Source organism: Schistocerca americana, chromosome X, assembly GCF_021461395.2.
Source record: "Schistocerca americana isolate TAMUIC-IGC-003095 chromosome X, iqSchAmer2.1, whole genome shotgun sequence".
Taxonomy (NCBI): Eukaryota; Metazoa; Arthropoda; class Insecta; order Orthoptera; family Acrididae; genus Schistocerca; species Schistocerca americana.
Window position 1 is genome coordinate 507,657,825 of NC_060130.1, and position 27,619 is coordinate 507,685,443.

The 27,619-nt window shown below is 43.6% G+C and overlaps 1 protein-coding gene across 4 annotated transcripts in view; it reads left to right on the top strand.

The window, feature by feature from the left end:
- Nucleotides 1–9,257: 9,257 nt before the first annotated feature.
- The window catches only part of LOC124555037 (synapse-associated protein of 47 kDa-like), a 320,494-nt gene continuing 302,132 nt past the window's right edge, over nucleotides 9,258–27,619 (top strand). For all 4 annotated transcript variants that reach the window (XM_047128800.1, XM_047128801.1, XM_047128803.1 and 1 more), the window contains exon 1: nucleotides 9,258–9,591. In XM_047128800.1, coding sequence (XP_046984756.1) covers nucleotides 9,437–9,591 — 155 coding nt within the window. In that variant the 5' untranslated portion in view covers nucleotides 9,258–9,436. The remainder of the gene's footprint in view (nucleotides 9,592–27,619) is intronic.

Here is a 27,619-nt window from a genome sequence, read left to right on the forward strand (position 1 = left end):
CTCCATCAACTCCCACTGGAAGGAACGTTTTCATAAACTTCCGAACAGCGAAACGAGTGTTGAGGAAAATAGAGTCAACGTAATTCCTCAAAGGCCAACTTAGTATCAACTCGAAAACGTTACTTCACTCCAGAAAGTCGAAGAGGCTATCCACCAGCCGAAGAACAAGAAAGCAGCTGATGTAGATCGGACCTCTGGAAAGTTCTGTAAGAAATGAGGTCCGAAGCTTACTCAACGTATGCACCTACTTACAGCCAAGATATGGGATGCTGGAACCACTCCAGCTAACTCACAAGATGGTCGTAATCGTATTCAAAAAGGTGAACAAAGCCGATTATGGCAACTACCATGGAAAATAGCTACTTCAGTCTGCTGGGAAAATTTTTGCCATAGTTATGCCTAACTGCCTGATGCCCCTTGCTGTAGATACCCTGCAAAAATCCAATGTTTTTAGACTAAACGGAGGTACAGTTGGTATGACATTTAGCGCCCGACAAAAGCAGGAGAAATAAAGAAAGGATCTTCCCCTCTGTATGGCCTTCATAGATATTATCAAGGCTTTCGACTCTGTTAATCGAGAGACTCTTTGGAGGGTCCTAGACTCAATCGGATGCACCCCAAACTGTAGACTAATACTCTACTGTTGTACGGTAACATGAGCGCCACAATCCTCATCAATTGATATAAACCAGAGAAGCTTTCGAAATCAAAGCAGGGAGGTGTGATCACCCCTACTTTTTTCCAGAATTTGTTGGAAATTTATTACACCTCGATGAAGGAGAACTACCATTGTGAGTTGAAATAGTCTATAAGGCGGATGGTGGGTTTTTGAGTTTCAGTAGACTGAGAACTACGCCCGAGGAAATCAAAACGTCTGTCGCCGAACTCCAGTATGCAAATAATAATGTTGTCATGGCTAACTTAGAGGAAGCCCTTCAAGCAATTCTGAATTTTTCCAGTGAGGCATAAATGAGCATCGGTCTAGATGTAGACCTCAGGAAAGCAAATATTTTGCATCAATCTTTACCAAAGACCATTTATAAAGCTCCAGCTGTGATACTCAACGATGAAATCCTGCGGAATGTTGAGCGCTTTCTTTACCTTGGCAGTCATCTTTCGACAAACGCGAATATTGAAGCTGAAATCCAGCACCTCATACAACGTGCTAGCGCAGATTTTGGCCATTTACGGGACTGCGTCTTCAACTCCCATGACGTCAACACTCAGACTAAACTCTTTGTCAGACCATCATTATCGCAACTCTCATTTATGTGTGTGGGGCCGGGATCGCATATAAAGGACATATGAAACTCGATGCCTCACGATAATACTGGAAGTGAAATGGGAAGACCAACGTCCCAACATCAGTATCCTGGAGGAAACAAATACTGTCGGCATGGAGATCACCATTATCATCAAACACCAACTCCGATTGCCTGATCGTATTACCCAGATGCCCGACGGACGTCGCCTAGCATGGACAAAACGTAGAAACGTATTAGTAGAAAATATGGTTTCGGGGTTAGTCTCCTCAGCTACTTGCAAACCCATAAAGGACACTTATTCTCGTGGAAGACGAAAAAAAACAACAAAAAAACTCGTTAGCGAGTCAGTACTTACGATAAAGTGGCAAAAAATTCTGAAATAAATGCACTTTTTTGTAATTGCAAAGACGGATTTCAAATAACTTTATTATTGTAAAACAATTACGGACGCTATCATTACACAAATAAAGAATTTAATAAATTGTAACATCCATGGATCTTCATGGACTTTCCACTTACAAACCAACGCAAAGATGGCCACTCACGTAACTAGAAGCTTGAGAAACATACATGATCAACGATATTTTACAGGCCCGTACGAATCTTTTTCGCTTATACTTAGTCCAGACCCACTAGTACAAGCATCAGTTTTTGCTTGGATCTCGTCAAGCTCTGATGACACTAAAATCCTTGTGACGCAGAAAACAAAAAATGGAAAACAGGATATGTGGTGCAAAACTGTTTAACGAAATAAAAATTATTCTCACGTTTTGTATGGCAGTTGAAGGTATCTCCATGAAATTAGCATAGTTTTCTCAGGATTATCGAAGAAACTTATTCTATAGCACTTAAGCTCTTTGTTTAAAAAGCAGGATGCAATCGTGAGAGAAGCTGTAACACCACACGAAATACTGGCAACATTACTTGGTTTATATACGCTTATGCGATATACAAAGATTTGCATCTATTGTACAGTTCCTTTCTCTTTTCCCTCCTATCTTTTTTTTCCTTTATTGAATTTCGGTTCCCCCCGAAGAGGGCGGGCTGGCAGCAGCTTAGTACGCTGCTCTTCAGCCTACAGAATTTTTAAAACATAAGAAGATAAGACACAATAAAAGCAGGCGATAAAACGGTGATTTAAATTGTAAAACGGCGGAAAATTATGGAAAGTTAAAACATAAAAACAAAGGGTTGGCGATGCTAATAAAATACACAGGAAGCAGACAGGTAAAATAGTAGACAGACGATTAAAAAACAGGGCGACAGCCTGGTTTCTGTTCGCAAGAGATATAAAAACACACCCAGCGACAGTATGATTTCCGTTCGCAACACTTCGGAAAAGACGCACAACACTGAACACTCACATCCCATCTTTGGTCCTCAAAGAATTTTTCTTTCTGATCGTTACATCTTCGTCCGCAGTAGAGTCAGTTCATACACTCTGTGTTAGACACAGATCGTATGCAATATCCCTGTTTGTCTTGTAGTGATAAGCTTTCAGTTAAATCCCCCAAAGACGAGGCTGGTCTTTGTGTTCTCGAACAAACTCTTCCATCAATTTGCGGTCGATTTCATTCAGATTGATTGTCATGACACTACCGCGAAGACTGTCTCTCGACTGTTTTTAGTTTGTGCACGAACACCAAAGTTTTTACACACGCTCCAACATGTGCTTGTCCGTATATTTACACAATCTTGCATACCGGAAAATTGATCACGCCTCAGACATCTTCTACAGTTCAGATATATGCAAAATATTGCCGTACGGCAGCTGCACCATGCTTGCACTACATATGCAATCACGCATGCTTGCTAAGCTTGTAGTTAGGTCTGTACCCGTCTTCACTTTGGCACTTCTTATGATCAAATGTGTGGAATTATCAGCCCTTGCAGATTCATAAGACACCGCAGATGCATCTCGCTCAACAGTCTCTCAAACCACAAATTATTAAAAACGCCAGAGGAACGTGTAATGGAGTTCGTAAGCGTGCCAAAGAATTGTTAAAACAGGTATTCCTTGTCAATAGCACCCTCGTCTCGTCCAGGAAACCGTTACACGTCTGGCTCGGGTTTCCGAGATGCAGCAACATCTTTCAGTATCGTTCATACGAGGTCTGTCTGAAAAGTATCCGGCCTTTGATTTTCCTGCGCAAAACAGAGACGATAGCTCTGCGCCACTGTATATAGTAAAGGGAGAGACCTATACGTGCATGCGCGAATTTTGTCCCCGCCTTCCAGCCCTTCCAGCGCGTCAGTCGCTGCCTGTCGGTCGCTGAGTGAGGTGCTACACAACGTGTTCGTCGTATTACCGATTCTCTCAAGATGACTGAACGTGCTGAGCAAAGATACTACATCAAATTTTGCCAAAAGCTTGGTGATTCTCAACAAACAATTCGTATGATTCAGCAGGTTTTTGGAGAAGATGCGACGGGTGTAACACAAATTAAGGAGTGGTTCAACCGATATAAAAATAGCCGCACACCAGGGGAGAGTGATCAGCGTTCTGGCAGGCCCCAAACTGCTCGAATTGCAGGTGTTGTTGAGAGGGTGATGGCAGTTCGTCGTTTGACCGTGCGCTAGATTGCCTAAGAGTTTGGAGTGAACAAAGATGCTGCACATGCAATTTTGCGTGATGATTTGAACATGCATCGAGTGGCTGCGAAATTCCTGCCGAAGTTGTTGTCGCCGGAACAAAAAGACCTCCGTTTTGACGTTGCACAGGACCTTATGGACACCACCAACACTAATCCTGGCTTTCTGAACACCGTGATAACTGGAGGTGAGTCATGGGTGTACAGGTACGACCCAGAAACTAAAAGACAGTCGTCACAATGGAAGCATCCCGAGTCTGCAAGGCCGGAGAAAGCGCGGGAGGTGAGAAGCAAAATCAAGGTGATGCTGACTGTCTTCTTTGATGTCCGTGGAATTTTGCATCACGAATACGCACCAGAAGGACAAACAGTGACAAAGGAGTACTATCAAGATGTTCTCCGGCGACTCCGTGACGCAGTACGGCGCAGAAGACCAGACATGTGCACGGCGAAAAACTGGCAACTGCATCACGATAACGCCCCCTCACATTCATCCCACTTGATCCAAAATTTCTTGGCCAAACACGGAATTACAGCCGTTCGCCAACCTCCCTACTCTCCAGACGTGGCTCCCTGCGACTTCTGTTTGTTTCCAAAGCTGAAGACGCCATTGAAAGGATCACGTTTTGAGAGTATAGAAGAGATTATGCGGAACACGACGAAGGAGCTGAACACCCTTCCAAAAGAAGACTTCCAGAGGTGTTTTCGGAGGTGGAAGGATTGGTGGGCTAAGTGTATGCAAGCAGGAGGGTTAGGGTTCCAACCACGTCAGGTATTCGAAATATTTTTTCTGGCCAAAGGTCGGATACTTTTTAGAAAGGCATCGTATACTTCCCTACAAATATGCACATCTAATTCGTCGTTGTCCTCTCAAATACATGTTCCATAAATAGGGCCGGGTTTAGGCACAAGCCACGCAAGCCGCCGATTGGGTCGCCAAGCTGAGAGGGATGCTAGAGGCGCCATAACGTAGATTTCTGTACAGTACATATCACACTTCGTAGCGCACGCTTGGGCGCCCCTGGCGCCCAAATGCTACATTTGTATATTGTGCATATCGCAGTTAGCAACGAAAATTGACACGGGTGAGAAAGTACGAGGGAAAAGGGGGGAAAGGGGGTGCCAAATGGTAAGTTGCTTGTGTGGGGAAAATGTTCTCGAACTGTCTCTGTCCATAAAGACCATATTTAACTTATATTCCCTCCAGTACAGTATCCTCTCCTTCCCGACCCCACCGAACACCTGATCCTTAGTCTCTTCTTCCCTGGCCTTACCGTTACCTGCGCCACCATCTATGTCCGCCCCAACGCCCCTATTCCCTTCGACTTCCTCTCCCACATCGACCGTACCTTCTCCTCCTACGTGATCGCCGCCGACCTCAACATCCATAGTCGTTCCGCTGCCCAGTTAAGGCGGTGGCATCGGTTCCTCTCTTCCCTTCAAGGCGACCTCATTCCCATCCCCCAGCACACCCGTCCCGAATCCAACACCCCTCCCGATGTTATCCTCTCCTCCCCCAACCTCCTTGGCCGCATAACGGTGGATTTCCTGGAGCCTATTGGTTGCGACCATCTCCCGGTCCTCCTCACTGTTCCAGACGGTCGTCGCCCCCGCCCCGACCCTCGTCATGACCCTCCCCCTAAGTACATCCATGACTATTCCCGTGCCAACTGGAATGCCTACCGGGATACCCTCTCCACCCAGGTCGATAGCCACCCCTTCACCTACCACCACCCCGATGATGTCACCCATGCTGCCTCCTTTCTCCAGCAGACCTTGTCTGAGCCCGTGGAGGCCCACGTCCCTACTGTCGCCATCCACCCCCACCGTCCTACCTTACCCTCACAGGCCGTCCTCCTCCTCCGTGAATCCCGCCGTCTCTACCGTGCCTTCCTGTGCACACGTGACCCGGACACACTACGACGCCACCGGCAACTCCAGCGACACATTCATAATTTGCTCGCGGCTAAGAAACGCTAGGACTGGCGACAGACATGCACCCGTTTAACTGCTACCCTACCTATCAACTTGTCCAAGTTCTGGTCAGCCTTCCGTCGCCTTACTGGAACTAAACCCTCCCCCTACTATCCTCTTCTCCATGATGATCACCCTTTCCCTGACACCTTTAGTAAGGCCAATCACTTTGCCTCCTACCTTTCCGATGTCTTTTCCATCCCCGATGATCCCCAGTTCGATTACTCCCTCTTCCCGGATATCCGCGATCGAACTGACACCTCTGTCCCTCCCCTCGCTCCTGGTTTCCAGTACTTGGACAACATTGCACACACGGAACTCAATGCCCCTATCACTACACAGGATCTCCTTGCTACACTCCGCACAAAACGCACCACCGCTCCTGGTCACGATCGTGTCACCTACCGTCACCTTCGTGAAGCTCCTGTCTCTTTCCTCTCCACCCTGGCCAGGCTCTGCAATGTAGTCCTGTCCACCGGTTACTACCCCGACCTGTGGAAAACCTCCCGTGTCCTCATGTTCCTTAAACCTGGCAAACCGCCGTCCGACGTCTCCTCCTACCGTCCCATCAGCCTTACCTCGGTCTTCAGCAAGGTCCTGGAATCTATCCTCACCTGACGCATCCACCAGCATCTCCGCCAGCACCGCCTCCTTCCCATTACCCAGTGTGGCTTTCGGCCATCCTTCTCTTCCGACGACCTTCTCCTTCACCTGACTCATCTCCTCTCCGAACAGCTTAATTCCCGTCGCTCTGCCATCTTCCTCTCCCTGAACCTCGAACGTGCTTATGACTGCGAATGGCATCCTGGTCTCCTCTTCAAGCTCCAAACCTTCGCCCTTCCCATTAACTACACCCATCTGATCGGCTCCTTTCTCTCCCGCCATCCTTCCTATGTCACCATCCATAACACAGATTCCTACACCTTTTTCCCCTTCGCCGGTGTGCCCCAAGGCTCTGTCCTCTCCCCCCTTCTGTACCTTTTGTACACGGCGGACATGCCGCCGCCGTCACCCCCCGTCCACCTTCTCCAGTTTGCCGATGACACCGCCTTCCTTGCCCTTGCCCCCACCCTGCAGCGCTCCCAACACCTTCTCCAATCCCATCTTGACCGTTTCACCTCTTGGTGCAACCAGTGGTTGCTCAAGGTCAATCCCTCCAAAACCCAGGCGATCATTGTAGGCAAAACCACCCCTTCCTTCCGCCTCCTTGATTTCTATCTCACCATCTATGGCCGTCCTATCGCCCTCACTCCCACCCTTAAGTACCTTGGCGTCACCCTTGACCGTCGCCTCTCCTGGACTCCCCACCTCCGGACACGCTCCAAACTCAGTCTCCTCAAGCTCCTCTCCGGCCGTACGTGGGGTCTGGACCTCTCCACCATCCTCCACACCTATAAATCCCTCATCCGCCCTATCCTTTGTTATGCCCATCCGGCTTGGATCTCTGCCCCCCCTACCTTTTATAAATCCCTCCAAATCCTTGAACGTCATGCTCTCCGCCTCGCCTATCGCATCCGTCTACCCTCCCCTACGCGGATCCTGTACGATCTCATCCCCTTCCCCCACCTCCTCCTTTTCCTTGAAAGGATACGGATCCTGTACACCTCCCGTAAACTCGATGCTCCTCACCCGTTCGTCTCCCCGATCCTCTCCCACCCCTGCCCGCTGCCGCGCCTGTATTCCCACGTCCCACTCGGTCTCCATCTCTCAACCCTCCTTACCCTCTCCCAAGGTGGCTTCCACCAGCTCCCCCTCCCTGATGATGTCCTCCTCCCCTCCATCTACCCCTCCTATCAACTTTGACCCTGCCCCCCCCCACTTCCGGTGTCCTTTCCTTTAGGCACCCTCCCTCCCTTCTCTTCCCTTCCCTTCTCTTCTCTTTCCTTTTCCCCTGTCCCCTCCCTCCACCCCTCTTCCCCCGGGCTTCCCCTCCCCCTCCCTCCCTCCCCCTATCTCCCCTCCCCGTGGCATCTCTGCTCCCCCCTCTCGATCTCCCACTTCCCTTCCTCCTCCTCCTCTCTTGGCAGGTCCCCGGACTCGCACACGTACAGTGAACATTTGCGCACTGGAGGTCATCGCCGTAAGTGTCTCGTGTGTGTGCCTTCGTTTGTGCTTAGTGTTTGTTCGCCGAAACGCCGCCACTGTTCATGTGTACCATCGCCATCATCCCTGTTTTGTGCGCCGCCGTGTCAACCAGAGTCAGTGATGTTTTCTCGCCAGGCGTGAACGGCTCCGTGTTTTTTTTGTTTTTTGGTGTCTACATTGTTTTGCCCGCCATTTTGATTGTATTCTCTGTGCCCCCTCTATTTATTACTTATTGTACATCTCGAGGCTGAAGAGCGGCGTACTCAGCTGCTGACAGCCTGCCTTGTGTAAGGTGATAAAAATCACAATAAAGAAAAAAAAAACAGTACAGTATCCCCCCCCCCCCCCGAGTCCTTTCGAATTCCCCTCCTCTGCCTACCCCACTCCCTGTCGCGTCTGCCCAGCGCCCCCCACCCCTCTTATGGGTCCCCATCCTCCATCAGCTCCTTTCCCGGCTCCCCCCCTTTTTTATTTTCACATCATCTGTCCAGTTTCCCCCCACCTGCTCTCGGCTGTGGCATGTCACATTTGCCAACTTTTTAGTGCAGTGTTCCAGTGACTGTTCAGTGTTGTTCGTCTTTCTCGTGTTGCGAACAGAAACCATGCCGTTGCTGGGTGTGAATTTTATGTCTTTCGCGAACAGAAACCAGACTGTCGCCGTGTTTTTTAATTGTCTGTCTATTGTTTTACCTGTCTGCTTTGTATGTATTTTCTTAGCGTCATCATCCCTCTGTTCTTTGTTTTAAGTTCCACGATTTCTTTTCGCCATGTTACTCTTTAAGTCTCCGATTTTATAGCCTGTTTTTATTATTTATTCTCTTCATCTTTCTAACAAAGTCTGTAGGTTGAAGAGCGGCACACTAAGCTGCTGCCAGCCCGCCCCCTTCTGGGGGAATTGAAATTCAATAAAGGAAAAAAATAAAAAGAAACCGGTACAGTATAATTCCAAGCCAACATATCTATGGACGAAAGGAGTCATTTACGCAGTTACTGGTACTGTTACTTACGCACAGAATGTATTAACGTGGAACATGCGCAACTTACTGACAAGTATGACAGGTGTCCTTCACTGAAACAAATCAGATTGTTTCGTCTTCGAAGAGTAACCAACGAAAGATCAGAGTGCTCGAAAAAGTATAAATAATGCCTGTATTTTTTGAGTACAGTGACAAAATAAAACTGAAGTAATTATCATCAGAAAAGGGTGCATTCGAAGAATTCTGTAGCACTTCAAAGTGCAGTTCGGCGCGTTCACTCGCCTCGTGCAGCACCCATACTCAAGCTTGGCGCGCTCCCTTTGCGCGTGGTGACATCTGGCGGCAGACTCCGGTACTACTAGCAGGCTTCTTCGATCGGCCGAATTTCGCTGCAGTAAACTTGGTGGCCCGAGATATATACGGGTGACGATCATAGCGCTCCGTGAGCATGCCTGAAACGTTCGGTGCTGTTGAGTCTCAGTGAAACACAGTACCTCGGTGGTCTCTCATCCAACAGGACCCTCTACATTTTTTTGTAAAAGACATGTTTTCCGGACTTACGAATCAAGTGAGTAGCTGGATGGGGGGAACGGCAAAGAAAGATGGTGATCCCCAGAAGAGCGAAGAAGAGAACTTGTCGCCTCATGCTGTGGAGAATGACGTGATAAGCAACACTGAAGCTGAAAATAAGAAAGACAGGTATGACTTTTATGTATTTAGGAGATTATGTTAAGCTATTTTTGTGCTCGATTTAACTAATTCATTCACTATTTACCTCATTATCAAGATGTGAAGTTGTAACATTTGCTGTATATGCTCACCGGATTTTCATTATAGTATTGACATTCGAAGGTAATGTGTGTGTCGTGTCGAGCATTTGTTAATACGTCTTCTCTCACACTATCTTTGAGGTTAAGGGCCGCGTATGACATTCATTCACGTATCATCAGGTGGATCGTGGTGGGGCAACATCGTTTTGCCATTGCGATATTTAGTCTAAATATGTGAAAATGTTTAACTCTCCTCGGCGTCGTACTTTGCAGTGTAAACACTTTAAACTAAGTTTAGAAATACATAAGTCACAAATGTTTAATTGTTTGTACAAGCATCATGTACGAAGTTTGAGATATTTGTGGAAGCTTCAAGTTCATGTCAAATGTTATGTCAGTGATTTCTAATCACAGTTGTTTCGCAGTTCTTTATTCGAAAACTTTATTATGCACTTCTCGCTACTGCTGTCACATCAGTTTTTCTTTTGTAGCAATGTGTCGTGTCTTCTTTTGATATAGCTGTTTACATCCGGTTGTTACAGGTCACTTCTAATCAAGTACCGTAGGGTTTGTTAGTTTTGTTGTAATACTGCCTTTCAGATCTGAGTTTAAATAAAGATGTATGTACTTAGTGAGTAAGTAACAAAATACATTTATTGTTAAGTGAATTATAGGTGCCACTCATGGAAAAAAGTAGCTTGTTATCAGATATTCATGCTTTTTAAAATCACTTAAAACTTTTCACATTATAGCAAGTGTAGTTCATGGCACGCACATATAACAAACTATCTGCTGTGATATTATATGACAAGTGTTCACAGCAATGTAGTGTGTAAACTGCGTTTATAGCAATGTATCAGAGAGAATATGCAAAGATAGATGTACTGTAGTAATTAGTATGGCTATTCACAGCACTGTTGCAGCATAAATTGCTGAAGGAAATGTACTTTGAATGAGCGTGAAATAAAAGTAGCTTGGCGTTAATAAAGGTTCAGAAAGTCGCTGTTGTATGTAGTACATAAATTTGCACTGCATTTCCAACAAAGTTATTTTTCATTGCGTATTAGTTATTAACATACTGAATGCAGAGTAGAAAATTATTTAACTGTTACATTATTCTGTGAGAGGGAAAAGTGACTTTGGCTGATGTCACTTGTATGTCCCACTTAGTGATAACACAGGTTGAATATTAATTAAAACGAAGAATCACTATGGTATTTTCTGTCAGCTGGCTTTTCTGATGATGTGACATGTAATTCCGTATTTAGAACTGTCACAGAGTAATGTTAAATAGTAAGCTGAGAAGTGTAAAATAAGCTTGTTGAGTTTGAGTACAATTTTCTTTCAGGCCGCCTTGCCTTGCATGGTTTTCGCATTTATGATAAAGTGAAGAGTACATAAGTAGGAATGCAGATAATTTCTAAAAGTTTTGTCTATCGAATTCTTTTGTATGTTGCCATTCATGAAATGGTCTCACCATATACTTTCATTCGTTTGCTGCTGTTTCAGAAATGTTCGAGAAACTTGTATAAATTTCGCTCCCCTCTTTTGTAGCTAAGTAACTATTGTCATAAAAGTCCCCTAGAAACAATGTCGTGCAACATATTTTAGTCAAGTAAGTACTGATGTGTGGACATTCCTGTGTGTGAAGTTCTCTAAAGCTCAGATCTTGTAAATAATGAGACAGAACTAGAGGTCTGAGCAGACTACCTCTGAGTTTCAACGCCATAAAGTGTCCTACACATGAATCGCAACAGTGAGTTTTCTCTTTCAGTATTATCCTAAACCTTCCACAACATTTAAAAAAATCACTGAGATTGGCGTCCTTTGCATAATGCCAAATAAAATTACATACCTTTTTCCGTCATGCAAGATGCACATTCTAACGTACGTTGGAATTAAGCGACGTTAGTCTCGATCAGCTTTTGCAGAATCACATGAGGTGAATCAGTGGCCAGTGATTCGTTATCATTTTTCCTACTGAACATGTCCTGTGCCATTCATGAGCGCGACGTCGACGAGATGTTAAGTTCTGATCGTCTTCTCCTCCGCCTCCCGCTCCCTCCGCCCGAATTGTATTCTCCTGTCTAATGATCACGTTGTACAAGCTTGAGGACTGGGAGTTGCGTTACGGACAACGAAATTCAGTTGATAATGATTTCGCTGCTGAATTCGGTGTCACAATCTTGTCACATACGAGGTGTAATCAAAAAGTAATGGGAATTTTTGTTTTTCTTAAAGAATCACTATTTATTCATCAACATTGGCCTCCAGAGTAATCCCCCTCAGATATAATACGTACACCAGCGCGCTTTGCGATCTTCGAAGAACTTATGGAACTCACGTTTCGTCGTTTGTTCAGCACCTTCAGCGATTCTGTTTTTCTCATCAGTGATGGCAAAGCGTCGTTTCATGGATATCTTCAGTTACGGCAAAAGAAGGAAGTCGCAGGGGGCCATGTCCGGTGAATACGATGGCCGAGACAATAGAACTTTGTTTTTTTACCAAAAAAATCACGAACTAGCATTGAGATGTAAGCGGGACCATTATCGTGATGCAATTTCCACGAATGGTTTTGCCACAATTCTGGTCGTCGTGTTCGGATTGCTTCACGCAAACGGCGCATGGCTTCAAGGTATCTTGTTCACTGCTCGACCATAAGGGAGGAACTGAAGCTTATCCCATTGCAATCGAAGAAAACGGAAGAACCTTCACATGTGGTCGAATTTGTCTACTTTTTATTCGGTTTTGGCTCGGCAGGCAGTTTTCATTAGGACGATTGGGCCTTTGTCTCGATGTCATACACTTACGCCAATGTTTCGTCACCAGTTACAACCTCATTTTTAACTTCTGGTTCGTTGTCGACGTCGGTTTTGGTCGAAATTCAACAATTTTGGAAAAGTTTGCTGCCACACGTTTCGTGCCAAAAACACCCGAAAAAAATTATTTGGCATGATCCAAAGGATATGCCGACATCAGCAGCAACCCCTCTGATAGTGATTCGGCGATTTTCCAGAACCATTTTCTTTACTTCTTGCAAACTGTCACCAGTATTTCATGTGCTATGCCGGTCGTCGTCTTTAGTGTCTTCTCGACCCCCTCTTTGATACATTTATACCATTCGCAAACTCATATCCTAATCATAGTAGATTCGCCAAAAGCAACAGTCAACATTTGGAATGCGGTGCTGAACTTTCCATTTTTAAGCAAAATTTAATGCAAGTAATTTGATCTATCGTTTCCGAATGGAAAAGCTCGCGAAGATGTCGAAAATTCCACTTTCCTGACGTAACTACCAGGAATATTTTCTACCGAAGAAATTTCTCAGTAAAAAAATATATATATAACGGCAAGCAATAGGTAGAAGAGACCTCGACAGCTGAGTTAGAGACGAACAGTCAGTGTATGGTAAAATAATCTTTCGGGAAATAGTAATGCATTCGTATAGACCCGAAAGGAGACACAAAAATCGCAGCACGCCGTATTTAATGCTAGTCTACAAGAATGTTTGAAATTAACACGAGGCACGTATGAAGAGACTTACCAGTTCACTACCGCTTGTCCTTTCTATGGACGTTAGTGAAAAATGGAGCCTTTCCAAACTTAATTAGCGCACGTCTGCTGCTTTGAAAAATCTGGGTTAAAGCACTACATCAAGCCAAACGTAATACCGGCTTTGAACGCAATTATTGTTGAGAAAATATTGCTTGGTTCTTTGTGGTCCGGCAATCAGTTGCAGTCATTGCTTTTATATCGTTTCTCATATGCGGTTGTTATTGACGCCGGGTGGATTGCACGCTTACGTAATACATACATAATTCATATTTGTAAGAACCTAGTGAATATTATTATAATCGAAGCTGTGTTATGAATTTCTGTCTTCGGATATATGCCCCATTTTGAGCCCTTCTGACACCTCTCTAAAACACCCAATTCCTTCTTAATCCGTTCTGAATTCTTCAGGGAACTGTTACTTGATCTTTTCGTAATTTGGTCACTGTGTAAAGGCATCAGCGACTGAATGCAAAACCAAAGCAGGTTACTGCTATTTTCCGTATGCGATTCGTTCCTCGAGCAAAATGATGCAGAGTAAACATTTCGGATATTTCTGAGCTTTGTTTTATAGTTCGTTGAGTATTTCCAACTTTTATAGTTTCATCACTGCATTCCAAATTGACGAGAATGTACGTAGTCAGAGCTAATTCGTATACCGCTGATTTAGGTTTCATCTTTCGAAAGTTCTTAACAGCCACACAGGACCTCTACATGAAAGAAACAACCGTACCATTCTATTCTCCAAGCTTAAAAATGTTACTTTTCCCTTTTCTCTCTATTTTGCTATGAATTACAAACATGGTGATTGTGAATACTTAACAAAGTCTTGTTCCAGACCATGGTTACAACTGAAACATGTGGCTAGTGAACATCGAAATATTTCACGTAATGTATACAATAACTGAGGTTACGAAGACCACTTGTACTCAGTCTCTGCGATACGACAGAACAGCTTTGTCACTAATTTGCACACAAAATATTTAAGACAACACTGAAGACAAAACATATTGAAGCTGGGACTTTGGTCGCAATGACTGAAAATAGTTGGATGAAAACTCATTACTTGGCAGAACGCGTCACGTTTCTGCCGAGACTGGACGCCTGAGCCGAGACACAAATAAGTGAGACTTTGCACTGAATCGATTGTACTGTCACCCCGTCGACTGAATGGTAATTCACATCACGGTAGATTCATGAATGAAAATTGGCTTTCACGGAGTGACGTCTATGTGACGTAAGTACCAAATTTTCGCCATCTTTTCCGTCCCGACATCCTCTCCCCCCGTGGTATTACTCAATTCAGAACATCGCTCAGAGCTCACAGCGGTCTAACCTTCTCAGAGTTCGGGTGCCATCCATATTCTAGTCATTTTTCGATAAGCTGGAAACTTATCGTGCGGTAGATGACCTTTTTTTTTTTATATGGCATGTAAGTATTAATTTCTTCCACTGTCCAGGTTAGGGCCAACATAATTGTGCCCTCCATCCCTCGCCACCCCCACCTCCCTCTACGTATCCCTTCACCATCCCTTCGCAACTCTCTCTAGCAATGTCGCTACCAGCTATACGTCTTCCGTGTCAAATATGTTGATAGTTGCATTCTGAGCGGTGCTGTTTCCTCTATTGCATTTAATTTCAGCACTGTGTAGGGTTGTGCGTGTCACTCGGTTCCCTTAGCGCTTGTTGCAACTGTCAAGTGTTTCTTTGTTGTAACTGTTAAGTGTTTCATGTAATGTGTTGCATCTTGGTTTGTGGAATTGGGGGGGGGGGGGGGGGGGAAGAGAGAGAGAGAGAGAGAGAGAGAGAGAGAGAGAGCTAGTACTAACATTTGCTTAAAGACATAAAGCCAGCATTCACCCTAAAAGGACCCCCCGGAACAGTTGGGTCAGGGGGCAGGGACACAGTCTGCCGTCTGAAACCATTGTAGGAACACAGAACGCATTTTAACATCAAGTAGGCTTGGTAGTTTGCAGTCACGGTTAAACAGACGAACTTTGCAGTCGAGTGTTACCAACTCGCATTCCATAGAAGCATAGTGACATCAAGTTCATTCACATTACTGTCACAGTATTCCTTGCACCAGGGTGGTTAATAGGTGTTGGTGTGTGTGTGTGTGTGTGTGTGTGTGTGTGTGTGTGTGTGTGTGTGTGTAGGGGGAGAGGGGAGAGGGGTCGTGTTCTGCAGTTGTAGTAGACGCCGGAAAGGAAAATCCAGGTACTGTCATTCGTAAGTTCTGATCTTTAAAAGTCAAGAACGAATAAAGCTGTACCCAGACTTCAGTAGTGGTCCTTGATTACAACTGTTCCTCTAAATCATAAAAAAAAATATTGCCTCTCATTTGACACGCAATAAAGTATTTGAGCGTAGCAACTCCCAGAAAGATAGTGTTGTCAGAAAGAGAGGGGCCATTCTCTCGTTTTTGCTTAGGTCAGAAACATTTCTTCATTTCGTGTACCGACAATGAATTGCTTACACAGAGAACGCAGAAGCCTTTCTTATAATGACAGCAGCTGGGCTACGCACTGAAGATCAAAAAGTGGCGGTGAAAATTAAGGGACATCGCCCCCTCTGGCAATTGGACTAGAACAGTAGTGCTGCTGGTTTAACCCAGGACTGTAAATTAATCTTCATTGATTATTTTGGCGTTGTAATATAAATCAGGTATGTCCGTAGGTATCACTCTCTGCCGTGCCCTAAGATCGCTGGATACAAAAAGAGACGAAGTCTTCCTTAATGTTGTTCTCGAATTATGGAGTGCGGATGGACCAAAATAACTCGTTTTCGGCAGTGCACTTGCGCAGTTGGTGCACTCGCCAATGTCCGTTCGCCGTAACGGGTTTGGCTCACTCGTTAGACAGAAAATTGGTTCATTATTTTCAGCCAGTTTCTAATGTACACGTCGCTTTCTTAAAAACAAACACAACTCATTCAAGTGCTACCCTTTTGTGTGTTTGAAGGCAGCTGTCGATATTCTTTCAAACAGCTGCCTCCGCTATAACTCTCGTGCACGAACGTGTTTCGATTATAGCATTATTGTTACCGAAACTGTTGTCACGCACGTCTCATTCTTTGTATCTCTTTTTGTCGCAGCATACATACTGCGTATGGAGTACGTTGCTTTGCACAGCTCTGCAACGCAACACCGTCGTTGGACCGTGTTCTTGGTGGTAGTTTATATGATTTTTGAAATTATTGCATATTATTTTTTACCCGGGGCTTTACTGGCCGTAAATGGCAGTTTGAGTACAAATTTCTCATGCACAGACTATCTTTCTAAAATTTCTATCACAATAATTATCTTTTTGTTTCAAAACTGTATAAAGATGTTAGCACATTTAGCTATACATGTTCCCTCAGGGATCAACTTCAGTAACTCTTCTGCCGTAAGTTACGTATTTTTTTTTAAAGATACAATGACACGTTTAGTCACTGGTAAATTTTAAGACAATTTGCTGTATGAAAGAGACATTGCAGACGATTTGGAAAGACTATGTATGGCGCAAAACGTAGTTACCACTCACGGATGTCGTAACTATAATTGTATGAAAATGCAGGGAATACTGTTCTGTTTTTTTGTCATTTTGCTTAAATATTTAATTCATGAGAAATTGAAGACACCACTGTTTCGGCACGTGGCCTGCCGTTCACCACTTCTACGCAGGTCGAGCGCATAAATCCGTGTCGGCCAATCGCAGGACGGCTCCCACGTCACGTTGCGCCCCTCTCCCACCCTCCTGCCAACCCTCTGTCCCCACTACCAGCACTTCCCCCACCATTTCCACTTCCAGAAAATCGGCACCCACTTCCTTCCCCTCATATGGCGCTTATTTCGGAGCAAACACACAGTTCCCGCCCGGAGCTTGGACTGCGAACATCGCGTGCGGCGCTCGGGCAAGAGAATGTTTGGCACGTAAGTTAGCATCTCCCACACGAAGACGAGTTCTCTCTCATCGTGTGTGGCCCTCAGTCTTCGTTCTCTTCGCCTTGTCTGTCCAGTAGCTAGTAGCTAGAGTGTTACGTTTCGTCACGTTTGTTTGAATTTCTGTTAGTTGTTAGTATCCTATACGACTTTTATTCGGATAGCGTCATAACATCTGAAAACGATGATACACTATCATTGTGATAGCTTTGTTGGCGCCTTATAGAATGAGAGAGATGGTGTGAAGATTAAACACAGTAAGTTGTGTCAGCCTCATTTACGGTCCACGTGTTTTCGCTAAATCACCCCATACTGTTTGAGCAATGTCGCAATTCAGATGACATGCACAATGACATCAATGTAGACAAAATATTCTACCGTAATATAGAAAAGTGCATTTACAAGGGAAAACGAGTGTGACTGACAAACTAATTTGCAACCCCTAGTATCGACGTGCATTTATTTTTTATGTTATTGTTGGAAAGTATTGGGAATCATTATATAGCATTATGTAAACCGATTTCTGAAACAATTTTTAGCTCGTGAGCCTTTTACAGAACACTTAAATTTTTTTAGTTAAGAAGAACGACCACATCTCAGGATGACAGCACAATAGCCCCGAGGGTGGTTGTTTGAACCGTAATTTTAAATGCTTTTTGTTACAATTAGCAGACGCTGAATGAGTCAATTCTCTTTCTATTTTAAAGAAATGCCTCACTTAATGGCGTTTAAGGTGTATTCGACGTAAGAGGTCATTATAATACGTGTACCTAATGAACTGCAAAGCCAGAAGGAAAAGACTGGACGTGGCTGAATTATAGACCAACCAGCATGCGAGGAAATTCCAAATCGGGCAACTCACGCTTCAATTACTACGTAGCAATTAAATTAGAACGACGCATGTCAGCAGCTCGTTGCTTACTTATTTCCTTACATTAATGCTTCACATTATACATCATCGTTTATCGTAGTTCTGGTTGTATTGTTTGAGACAGTGTATTCTAAAAGACATTAAATCACACGCGGCGCTCTTCCAGGAGCCGTATTTCAAGCTTTCGCGAGTCCATAAGATAGGTGTGACAGCGTAACAGCACGTCGTAGTTTAATTAATAAACACAGACTGAAACGAGAAGCTGTAGGCAGCTCATTGTAAGTTATTGTACAGAAATTTCCAGCCTCACACTGTAAGAAATATTTTTGGATGCGATGTTTATTTCATCGCATTTCGCACACTATACCAAATATAAAGAAAATAATCCAGAATGTGTGTCCTCGATGCCTCCTAAAACTTGCACAACCGACTGAAAATTTGCTCATACTGCAGCATTTACTTATTCGCTGATTGCCAACAATAATGAACAGGAAATTTTTTTTGAATGATTCTCTTCCAGGCGACCCCTTTGGGAAGCAACAAGTGCTACGCAAGCGATTCGTCAGAACGGAAAGTCTTTCCATGATGGCAGTGGAGAGCGTAGATTGCAAGAGATACACATGCAAGAGCTTTTGACAGTAAATCTCCCTGGTTGTGTGAAGCATACATTTTTCTCTGCAGTAGCTGGACGGCAGGACTTATTCATGGTCCACCGAAGAGAATCAGTAGTTTGAAGAGTGCCTTACGGACGTTATGGAAAGCCAAAGCACTCCGAGCCGAAATCGGGCGGAGTCAGCTTTTCTTGGAAAACGGGGATCAGCACAATACGTCCTTAAAAAAAAACTTAGCAAAAGCAGTAATTGAACTTCTTATGATTCGCACTGCTTTTCTTTTCTGCAGCGTACTTCTGCTTATCATGTGTTGTGTGTACGGTATCTTGGATTCTTTTAATGGAGAAGTGACAGCTGATGTAGCAGGCACCTTAGTTCTCTTTAATGTGGCAGTTTGAATATTAACAGCCGACTCCTCATTACGTCAACAAACTTTCTTCGTGAACTCAACACCCTTTGTTAACTTAGCTCTACTGTTCCTAACTGATATTTGTTTCCTTTAATGTTATTTTCCTCTTGTGGTAGTCCGTCGTTCCGAGTAATCGTCTCTCCATTAATGGGCGATTATTTTTATTCTGCGACCGAGCTAATTCCCTTCAGCTAATTATAGACAGAGTGGCTTACGTAAGTATAAACGACAGTGTAGAACCATACCAAAGTTTAGAATTGGAAATGTTCACATCGTAATGCTAATATTTTCAGGAGAAGACAGTGAACAACGATAGTCAATTGGTAAGAGGGAAATTATAAAGTGGTTTTATGTAAATCTACAAATTATTCTTTTCAGTGTGAAGTATGTATTCGGTTTTGTAATACGGTATGAGTCATATCCACCAAATAATCTTTCGTATTATTTGTTGTTGAAGAAATTGTTAAAGTTGCAATGTACAAATTTTATATTGCTAGCAGAACAACAACAAAATTCGTGTTGTTGTTGTCAATAAATGATATCTACGTAATTTTTGTATCACACGTAGTTAAATTCGTTTCTCTTTACACACCTCAGCTCTTGGCACACCGCAGCTCTTGGATAACTAATGCTATGTTTCTTATTGTTTCCATAGACATACTGACAAAATTGTTAAATGTGTCACTTTTGTTTTTGTGTTACTTCTTTTCCACGACAGTGCTCACACACAACGTATAAACACATTTTGATGATACTTATGTTTCAGTAATTCGAATGAAAAGTACAACAAAGATATTGGAACCAAAATAATTAATCCAAAGTATACTGTGCGAAGACGGGAGATTATTTTCAAATGTCAGAGGCTGCTAACTTCATCGGTGAGTGTCCTGACAAAAAAAAAGTGACTTCAGCCTCAAAAGTAGGTGCTAGTTACTTCCAGAACATTGAATTATGTGACTAATCTTTGGCTAATCATCCACCCGCCACTCAAATACACTGATTCGCAGCAGAATGTTTCGGTAACTTCTAAAGCTAAATATGAAGGATGATTCAGCTAATTTGTGTTCATATCGGGTACTTTCTGAAGGGTTACAAATACCGCAGTTGTTTTCACGCAGATGAATTGTGACAAAGTCCTCACTAACAGACGTAAAATCTCTTCACAGCTTTATCACAAGAAACGGTATCAGCTTCGCTTTTTCAAATGGAACTACAGTAATTTCGGCTGTTAGTTCTTAGTTCCAACGGCGAAGAATTCGACGGTGTTCCACTCTTCAGAATCGGATTACTATCTACCAAAGAGAATGCAAGGAAACTGAAATAACTTACTGGCAGTCAATGCAACCGCACGAAGTAACACCTGTAAAGTGTACAATAATTAGGAGTCAAATCCTGGCGTAGGATCTATCAAAAATTGGCATTGAAAACTGTTAAGACTACTCAAAATGGAGTCCTGGCACAATTCCTATTTGATTTTGCGTTTCAAGGACGTAGTCAATTTCCTAGCACATATTTATCTAGAATCTGTCGCGCTGCAAATAGTCCCGCGTGACTGGAAGACAGTGCTTAAAACCCCTCTTCACTAAAGGGTAAAAGAATGGATGCACAAAAGTACGGACCAGTATAGCTAACATTCACCTATTGGAGCATTCGAAATCGTATTTTTTGGTAGTGAATCGGGTTTCGAGCAGCATGATCATTAGTCGCACCGAGAGTGGTTTTTAGCACGACATTCTGACGTTACTGAAGGGAAATAAGTTTCTATCGAAGGACCAGCACAGATTCGGGAAAAAGCAGTTGTATGAGAGACAGCTTCCCTTATCATGCACGATAACCAGCAAGCAGCAGGGGCTAATGAACACGTAGACAGATTAGATTTCCGAAAGGCGTTAGACACTGTGACACACACACACACACACACACACACACACACACACACACACACACAAATGATCTAGACACTTCAGAGTTACGGTAAACGTTGTTTTTTATGTAGGTACTACATGATTATTTGTATGTAATCAGCAACTAAAAAAGCTTTTTGTGCCCTATTCAATCTGTGAACGGCTAGTCACACGACACACATCCAGACGACTCACCTAAAGTGTCTGCATCGATGTCACTAACAGCTGCTGTGATAGGCACTCATACGTCAGCGATGTTGTGGGGAAGAGGAGGTGTGAGAAGACAGAGTCTTTGATATATCCCCACAGGCGAAAATCACACGGTGTCAGGTCCGGACAACGTGAGATGTCTTGCCAGCAACCGAAGATTGCCAACTGATGCACGACCGATCCATCACCGTAAAACTCGGTATCCAAGAACTCGTGAACATCGTTCAGGAATGCAGTGAAGCCCCATCCCGAACTATCACTGACCTCTTACAGTTGCGGCATGAAGTGCTAAAAATGCCTTTTCCGTTGGTCTGGCAGTCATGTTGCTGGAGATGACTGTAAAATAAAATAAAAAAATAAAATAAAACCGTCCTGATTTGGTCTTTCCATACATATGATACTAGCTCGCCCCGTGGTGCTACCTGCAGTTACACAGTTGTTAAAAAAAATTCCAGGTACGTATATATTTCTGTCTTCTATTAGTCCACCTCGGCCTTTTCTTTCTGTCCATTTCATCCTCACCCCTCTCTTTGCCCGTCTCCTCCTCTCTCCACGTTATCACCCCCATCCCAATAGGATGCTAGGTGTTCTCACCCCACAGTAATTATTTCCAGACTGTAACTAACGTGTGTACCAAATTTACTTGAAATCGTTCAAAGCGCTTAGGGTGAGCCTATTAATCGTGGCTTTGCCCGCGGCAAATATATTTCAGATATATTTAACATATTTCACAATTATGTGTACACTATTTCGCCTGTATCTGTAGTGAATTTCGTTCTTCAGTTTCTTTTTCACGCAGCAAAATGTTTATCACGGCGTCTCTACCGAACGATGAGTAAAAATAATAATAATGGTTCAAATGGATCTGAGCACTATGGGATTCAACTTCTGGGGTCATCAGTCCCCTAGAACTTAGGACTACTTAAACCTAACTAACCTAAGGACGACACACACATCCATGCCCGAGGCAGGATTCGAACCTGCGACCGTAGTGGTCTCGCGGTTCCAGACTGTAGCGCCTAGAACCGCTCGGCCACCCCGGCCGGCAACGATGAGTCGTACAGTGATGATTTTGCAGGCGCATTCAGTGGTTTATGTGGCTACTATCTGCGAAATGTGTTGCGAATAAAGATAGCAAAGCAGTAATAAATTTAAACCTTATACTTGATGCGTCAGTTACGCATTTCGTTGTCTGTAACACCTCTCGTGAACTGTTGTCGTACGATGATACTATTGCTGTTACATTCAGTGGTGTAAGTGAATACTTTCTACAGAATGTCACGGATACAGTTCGTAGTAAAGAAGTAATAGCGAAAATGCAGTAACCGATAAACGCTTTTCGCGCGGTTCTGGCGCTGCAGTCTGGAACCACGAGACCGCTACGGTCGCAGGTTCGAATCCTGCCTCGGGCATGGATGTATGTGATGTCCTTAGGTTAGTTAGGTTTAACTAGTTCTAAGTTCTAGGGGACTAATGACCTCAGCAGTTGAGTCCCATAGTGCTCAGAGCCATTTGAACCATTTGATAAACGCTTTTCCTTTCATCATTTTGCGGGGGGTTGTCAGCGAAGAAATATTTCTTAATGGTTTGAAATTGTGTGTCATGTTTGTTGCAAGTCACTAAGTACCCGCATTCTCAAATACTGGATGAATAAAGTATGGCTACTCGCGCCGTGGGCTACACCTCTTTTCACCCCCACCATTTTGGGAGATAGGTATACACAAGGTGATTTAGGTGCCCCTACCGCTGCCGTTTTATGCAACCCACGATTTTGTAGCTAGACTTCATAAACAACGTACGAGATTTTCATGTTCTCTCGCTCGCCACGCGCAAACTATTAGTTCTACAGAAACAATAAACTGGGCAGTTTTGTGGATAATTAAATGTAATTAAATTTTGTATTGGGGTACGTTTTTGCTAGAGGCAGTAGATCTCGAGTTACTCAAGAAAGATGTACAAAAGTGACCTTCAAAGGCACCCCCAATCCCACACTCACCCCCCACCGGTTAGGATTTTTTCATAGTAACCCGTCCCCCACCCTCTCCTACGACCGTACAAATATCTGCGATTATACGAATTATTTCCCACATTCCTCCTTTTTGGTCTTTATTGACTGGCCACATTAAGACACTGGCTTAGTCGAACATTTACAGATTGTAAAACTGACGTTTGTGTAAATTTTACGTGATCATTTTGTGAATTTTGACTGCATAAAATAACCACCTATTTTTATTTGTGAGGCCTTCTGACTATAAAACTACTGTGCTTGTAATGGTTAAGTTTCGATCGGATTGTCAACGTAATTATTAATTGTAGCGTAACGTTTACAAAAGTCTATTTTCTTTCATTACCCTCAAGAGCACGTTTAAATTAATAATGTTAACGAAGTTGCCCACTACGCTGATGACGTAATAGCCCGGTTAATAGATACAAAAAAAAGGTCGAATATCTGGAATTGGTTATGTTTTCGGAAATGTTTGTACCGAGATAGGAGTGAGTGTCGCGAGCAACATATTAGAAATCCTGACTGCTGAGGGATAAGTGTGGGTTGAGTTGTTTGAAGGTCACTTCTGTACGTATTTCTATAATAACTGATAAACCGTGGCCTCCAGCGGAAACGTATCCGAGGCCAAAAGTTAACTAATTTAAATTTCCTACAGAAAGGTCCTTTTTTATATAAAACGACAGTGATAGAGACTGCTAAATAACGCTGTATAAGGTTTTACGCTGTGTGTTAATTCAGGGTATAAGTTATCTTCAGTCCAAATTTCATCCAAATCCGTCCAGCCTTTACAGCCTAAAGGAGTCTCTCTCACACACACACACACACACACACACACCCTCTCTCTCTCTCTCCCTCCCTCCCTCTCTCTCTCCCTCTCTCTCTCCCCTCCCCCCCCCCCCTCTCTCTCTCCCCTCCCCCCCCCCTCTCTCTCTCTCTCTCTCTCTCTCTCTCTTTCTCTTTCTCTTTCTCTCTCTCTTTCTCTTTCTCTTTCTCTCTCTCTCTCTCTTTCTCTCTCTCTTTCTCTTTCTCTTTCTCTCTCTCTCTCCCCTCTCTCTCTCTCTCTCTCTCTCCCTCTCCCTCTCTCTCTCTCTCTCTCTCTCTCTCTCTCTCCCTCTCTCTCCCTCTCTCTCTCTCTCTCTCTCTCTCTCTCCCTCTCTCTCTCTCTCCCTCCCTCTCTCTCCCCCTCCCTCCCTCCCTCCCTCCCTCCCTCCCGTATTTGTAATATGTATAAGGTATCTTAAATCAAACGTGTTTTTACGATCACGTGAAGATACCGAGATATTTTGTTTCCTCACCCATTTGATACGTATTGGCTGGATGTGTAGGGGCACGACTTCAGCATATGTAAATAGGAAGACGCAGATGTCAACCATTATCGAGAAAGTAGTTTTTACACGTGCTTACAAACTTTCTAGGGTCGCTATTATTCAAGAAGTCCACAGCCGGCAGAATTAGCCTGTAGTTTCATAAGCGCGGGGTCTCTGGATCGAATGTTAGTGCGGGTGCTACTTCCTTTTAGCTATCTACACCAGTAATTGGTGACACGCTTCGATATGCGTCGTCGCCGCGAAATTTTGTGGCGGACGAGGACCATTTATGAATGTAAACCAAGCTTGTTTTGAAATATACATTAAAAACCTTGCACATGGGAAACTTTGACGTTCATTTCATGTGCTGAATATCGCAGTAATTGTTTTCCATGTTTCTACAAGCAGTATCATCCTGAATCGTGCAGTGGTTCAAAGGTTGTATATTAAGCTTGCCACAAATGAAGATACAATAATACAAATAAAATGACTGTACAGATTTGAAAGTTCACGTGATATTTTTCTTATTTTCAATTTCCTTAAGCTGATAATTTTCTTCCTTTTTCAGTATGAAGATTAGGAAAGTAGTAAATGAGTCACTAAATATTTTAATTTGCACTATCGTAATAAATATGTTGTTAGAATTACATGGGAATAAAATCACCCGCAGCGAGGTTCGATCCAAGACCTTGTACTTCTGAAACTAAGCGCTTATTCTCTCGGCTGCAGACTCGACTAAAAACTAGCGACCCTACAGAGTACATAAACATGCCTAAAATTTTCAAACTATATTTTCTTGAAAATTGTTGAAAGTTACGTTTTCCTATTCACCTATGTTGAAGTCCATATCGTGCCCTACACACCCTGCTGCCACTGTGAAACAAATTGGCGAGGGGAAGCTCGTACGGTTCCCTTGTAACTAAGCCGGAACCCAGTAACAGTCGCAGGCTGCGTATATAAAGGATTTGAGGAGCTACAAAAACTTGATTTTCAGTATTCTTTTGAGGTATAATCTTATAACTGACGGCTCACAGATTTTTCGATTTTATTCATTCAGTATTTGAGAATGAAAAGACTTAGCGACTTCAAACCAACTTCACACGCAATTTCAAACTTTCAAGAAAGTTTCTCTCGCTGACACCCCCTGCAAAATAATGAAAAGAAAAAGGTTGTCGTCTACTGCATTGTCGCTGTTCATGTGGTAAAACTTCGGCATTAGACATGACGTTGTAATTTATTACTTCTTTACTCCCGACTACATTCGCAACAAACGTTGCAGCCGGTACTTAAACACATCGCTGAATGTACCTGGAAAAATATGTCTTTGTACGACACATAGTTCAGGAGATACGTCGTAAACAGTGAGATGTGTGAAAAAGTTGGTTTTGCTTAAAATCGAGTGCAAAGTACCCTGTTTATATTTATCCAGTGTTTCATAGTGAGAGCACTCAACTACTTTCAACAAACTTAAGCATTATTTCAAACCTTTCCTAAACTTTTTCTCGCCCACATGCTTAACGTCAAATATTTAATACATTAACTCAGCCGGCCGGAGTGGCCGAGCGGTTCTAGGCACTACAGTCTGGAACCGCGCGACCGCCACGGTCGCAGGTTCGAATCCTGCCTCGGGCATGGGTGTGTGTGATGTCCTTAGGTTAGTTAGGTTTAAGTAGTTCTAAGTTCTAGGGGACTGATGACCTCAGATGTTAAGTCCCATAGTGCTCAGAGCCATTTTTGAACATTAACTCATTTGTAATCACACGTTTGGAACTGTTTTATGTAACACAGTTAAATCTACATCTACATCCATACTTCGCAAGCCACCCGACGGTGTGTGGCGGATGGTACTTTGTGTACCTCAGTCGGCTCTCCCTTCTATTCCAGTCTCGTATTGTTCGTGGAAAGAAAGATTGTCGGTATGCCTCTGTGTGGGCTCTAATCTCTCTGATTTTATCCTCACGGTCTCTTCGCGAGATATACGTAGGAGGGAGCAATATACTGCTTGACTCCTCGGTGAAGGTATGTTCTCGAAACTTCAACAAAAGCCCGTACCGAGTTACTGAGCGTCTCTCCTGCAAAGTCTTCCACTGGAGTTTATCTATCATCTCCGTAACGCTTTCGCGATTACTAAATGATCCTGTAACGAAACGCGCTGCTCTCCGTTGGATTTTCTCTCTCTCTCTTCTATCAACCCTATCTGGTACGGACAGATGCAAAAAAGTAAGTCAACTGTTTATTATTTCAAAAGTAATCGCCACAACTGTTAATACATTTGTCCCACTATGAGACAAGACGGTGAATGCCTTCAAGGAAAAATGTTTGCAGTTGCCAACGGAATTATGATTGTACTCAGACGTGCAGTTCTTCGTCCGAAGCGAACATGTGGCCAGGAATGTCTTTCTTCAGGACTCCAACAGTATGGAAATCGCATAGGCAGGTGTTTGGACTCTTGGGGTGGATGTATAAAGTCTCCCCAGCGAAACGCGGCGCAGTCGAAGCAACCTTGATGGACGGGTCCAGATGTTGCCCAGGTTGTTTAGAGTATGGTGCAGTAGTTTTGTTGGGAAGCCCTTACATATCCTCCGTACAGACCCAATACGTGTCGATGCGATTGCCAGATTTTTGAAGCCTTGAAGAAAGGCATTCGTGGTCGTCGATTTGCTTCAAACGGAGGAGTGTACGCCTTGGCGCAGTCATGGGTCCATAGGCAACTGCAAACATTTTTCCGTGAAGGCGTTCACCGTCTTGTCTCAATGGGATAAATATATTAACAGTTACTTTTGAAATAATTAACAGTTTACTTATTTTCTGCATCTGTCTGTTCTATTTGACAGTCCGTTACAAGTGGGAGTCTAGTTCTTTAAGAAATAGGGGGTTTAGCGATTGTAGACTAATAACCAAGAATCTTCACTGCTGAGGGATTAATTAGAATAATTTATATCTAAAGAGCTCAGTACGATATACTGGATGGCGAATATTCAACAGAATCGAATGTGACGTCGTATGTGCCATAAGGAAGCGTAATAGATCCACTAACATCATCGACATACGTACTCTTAATACATTAATTACGTTGGTTCAGGAGCACTATCATCAGTGCTGTTGGATTCTGGAAGGTATCGTCGTTTGGCCATCTTAAGGAGACGAGGAAACACACAAACAATAT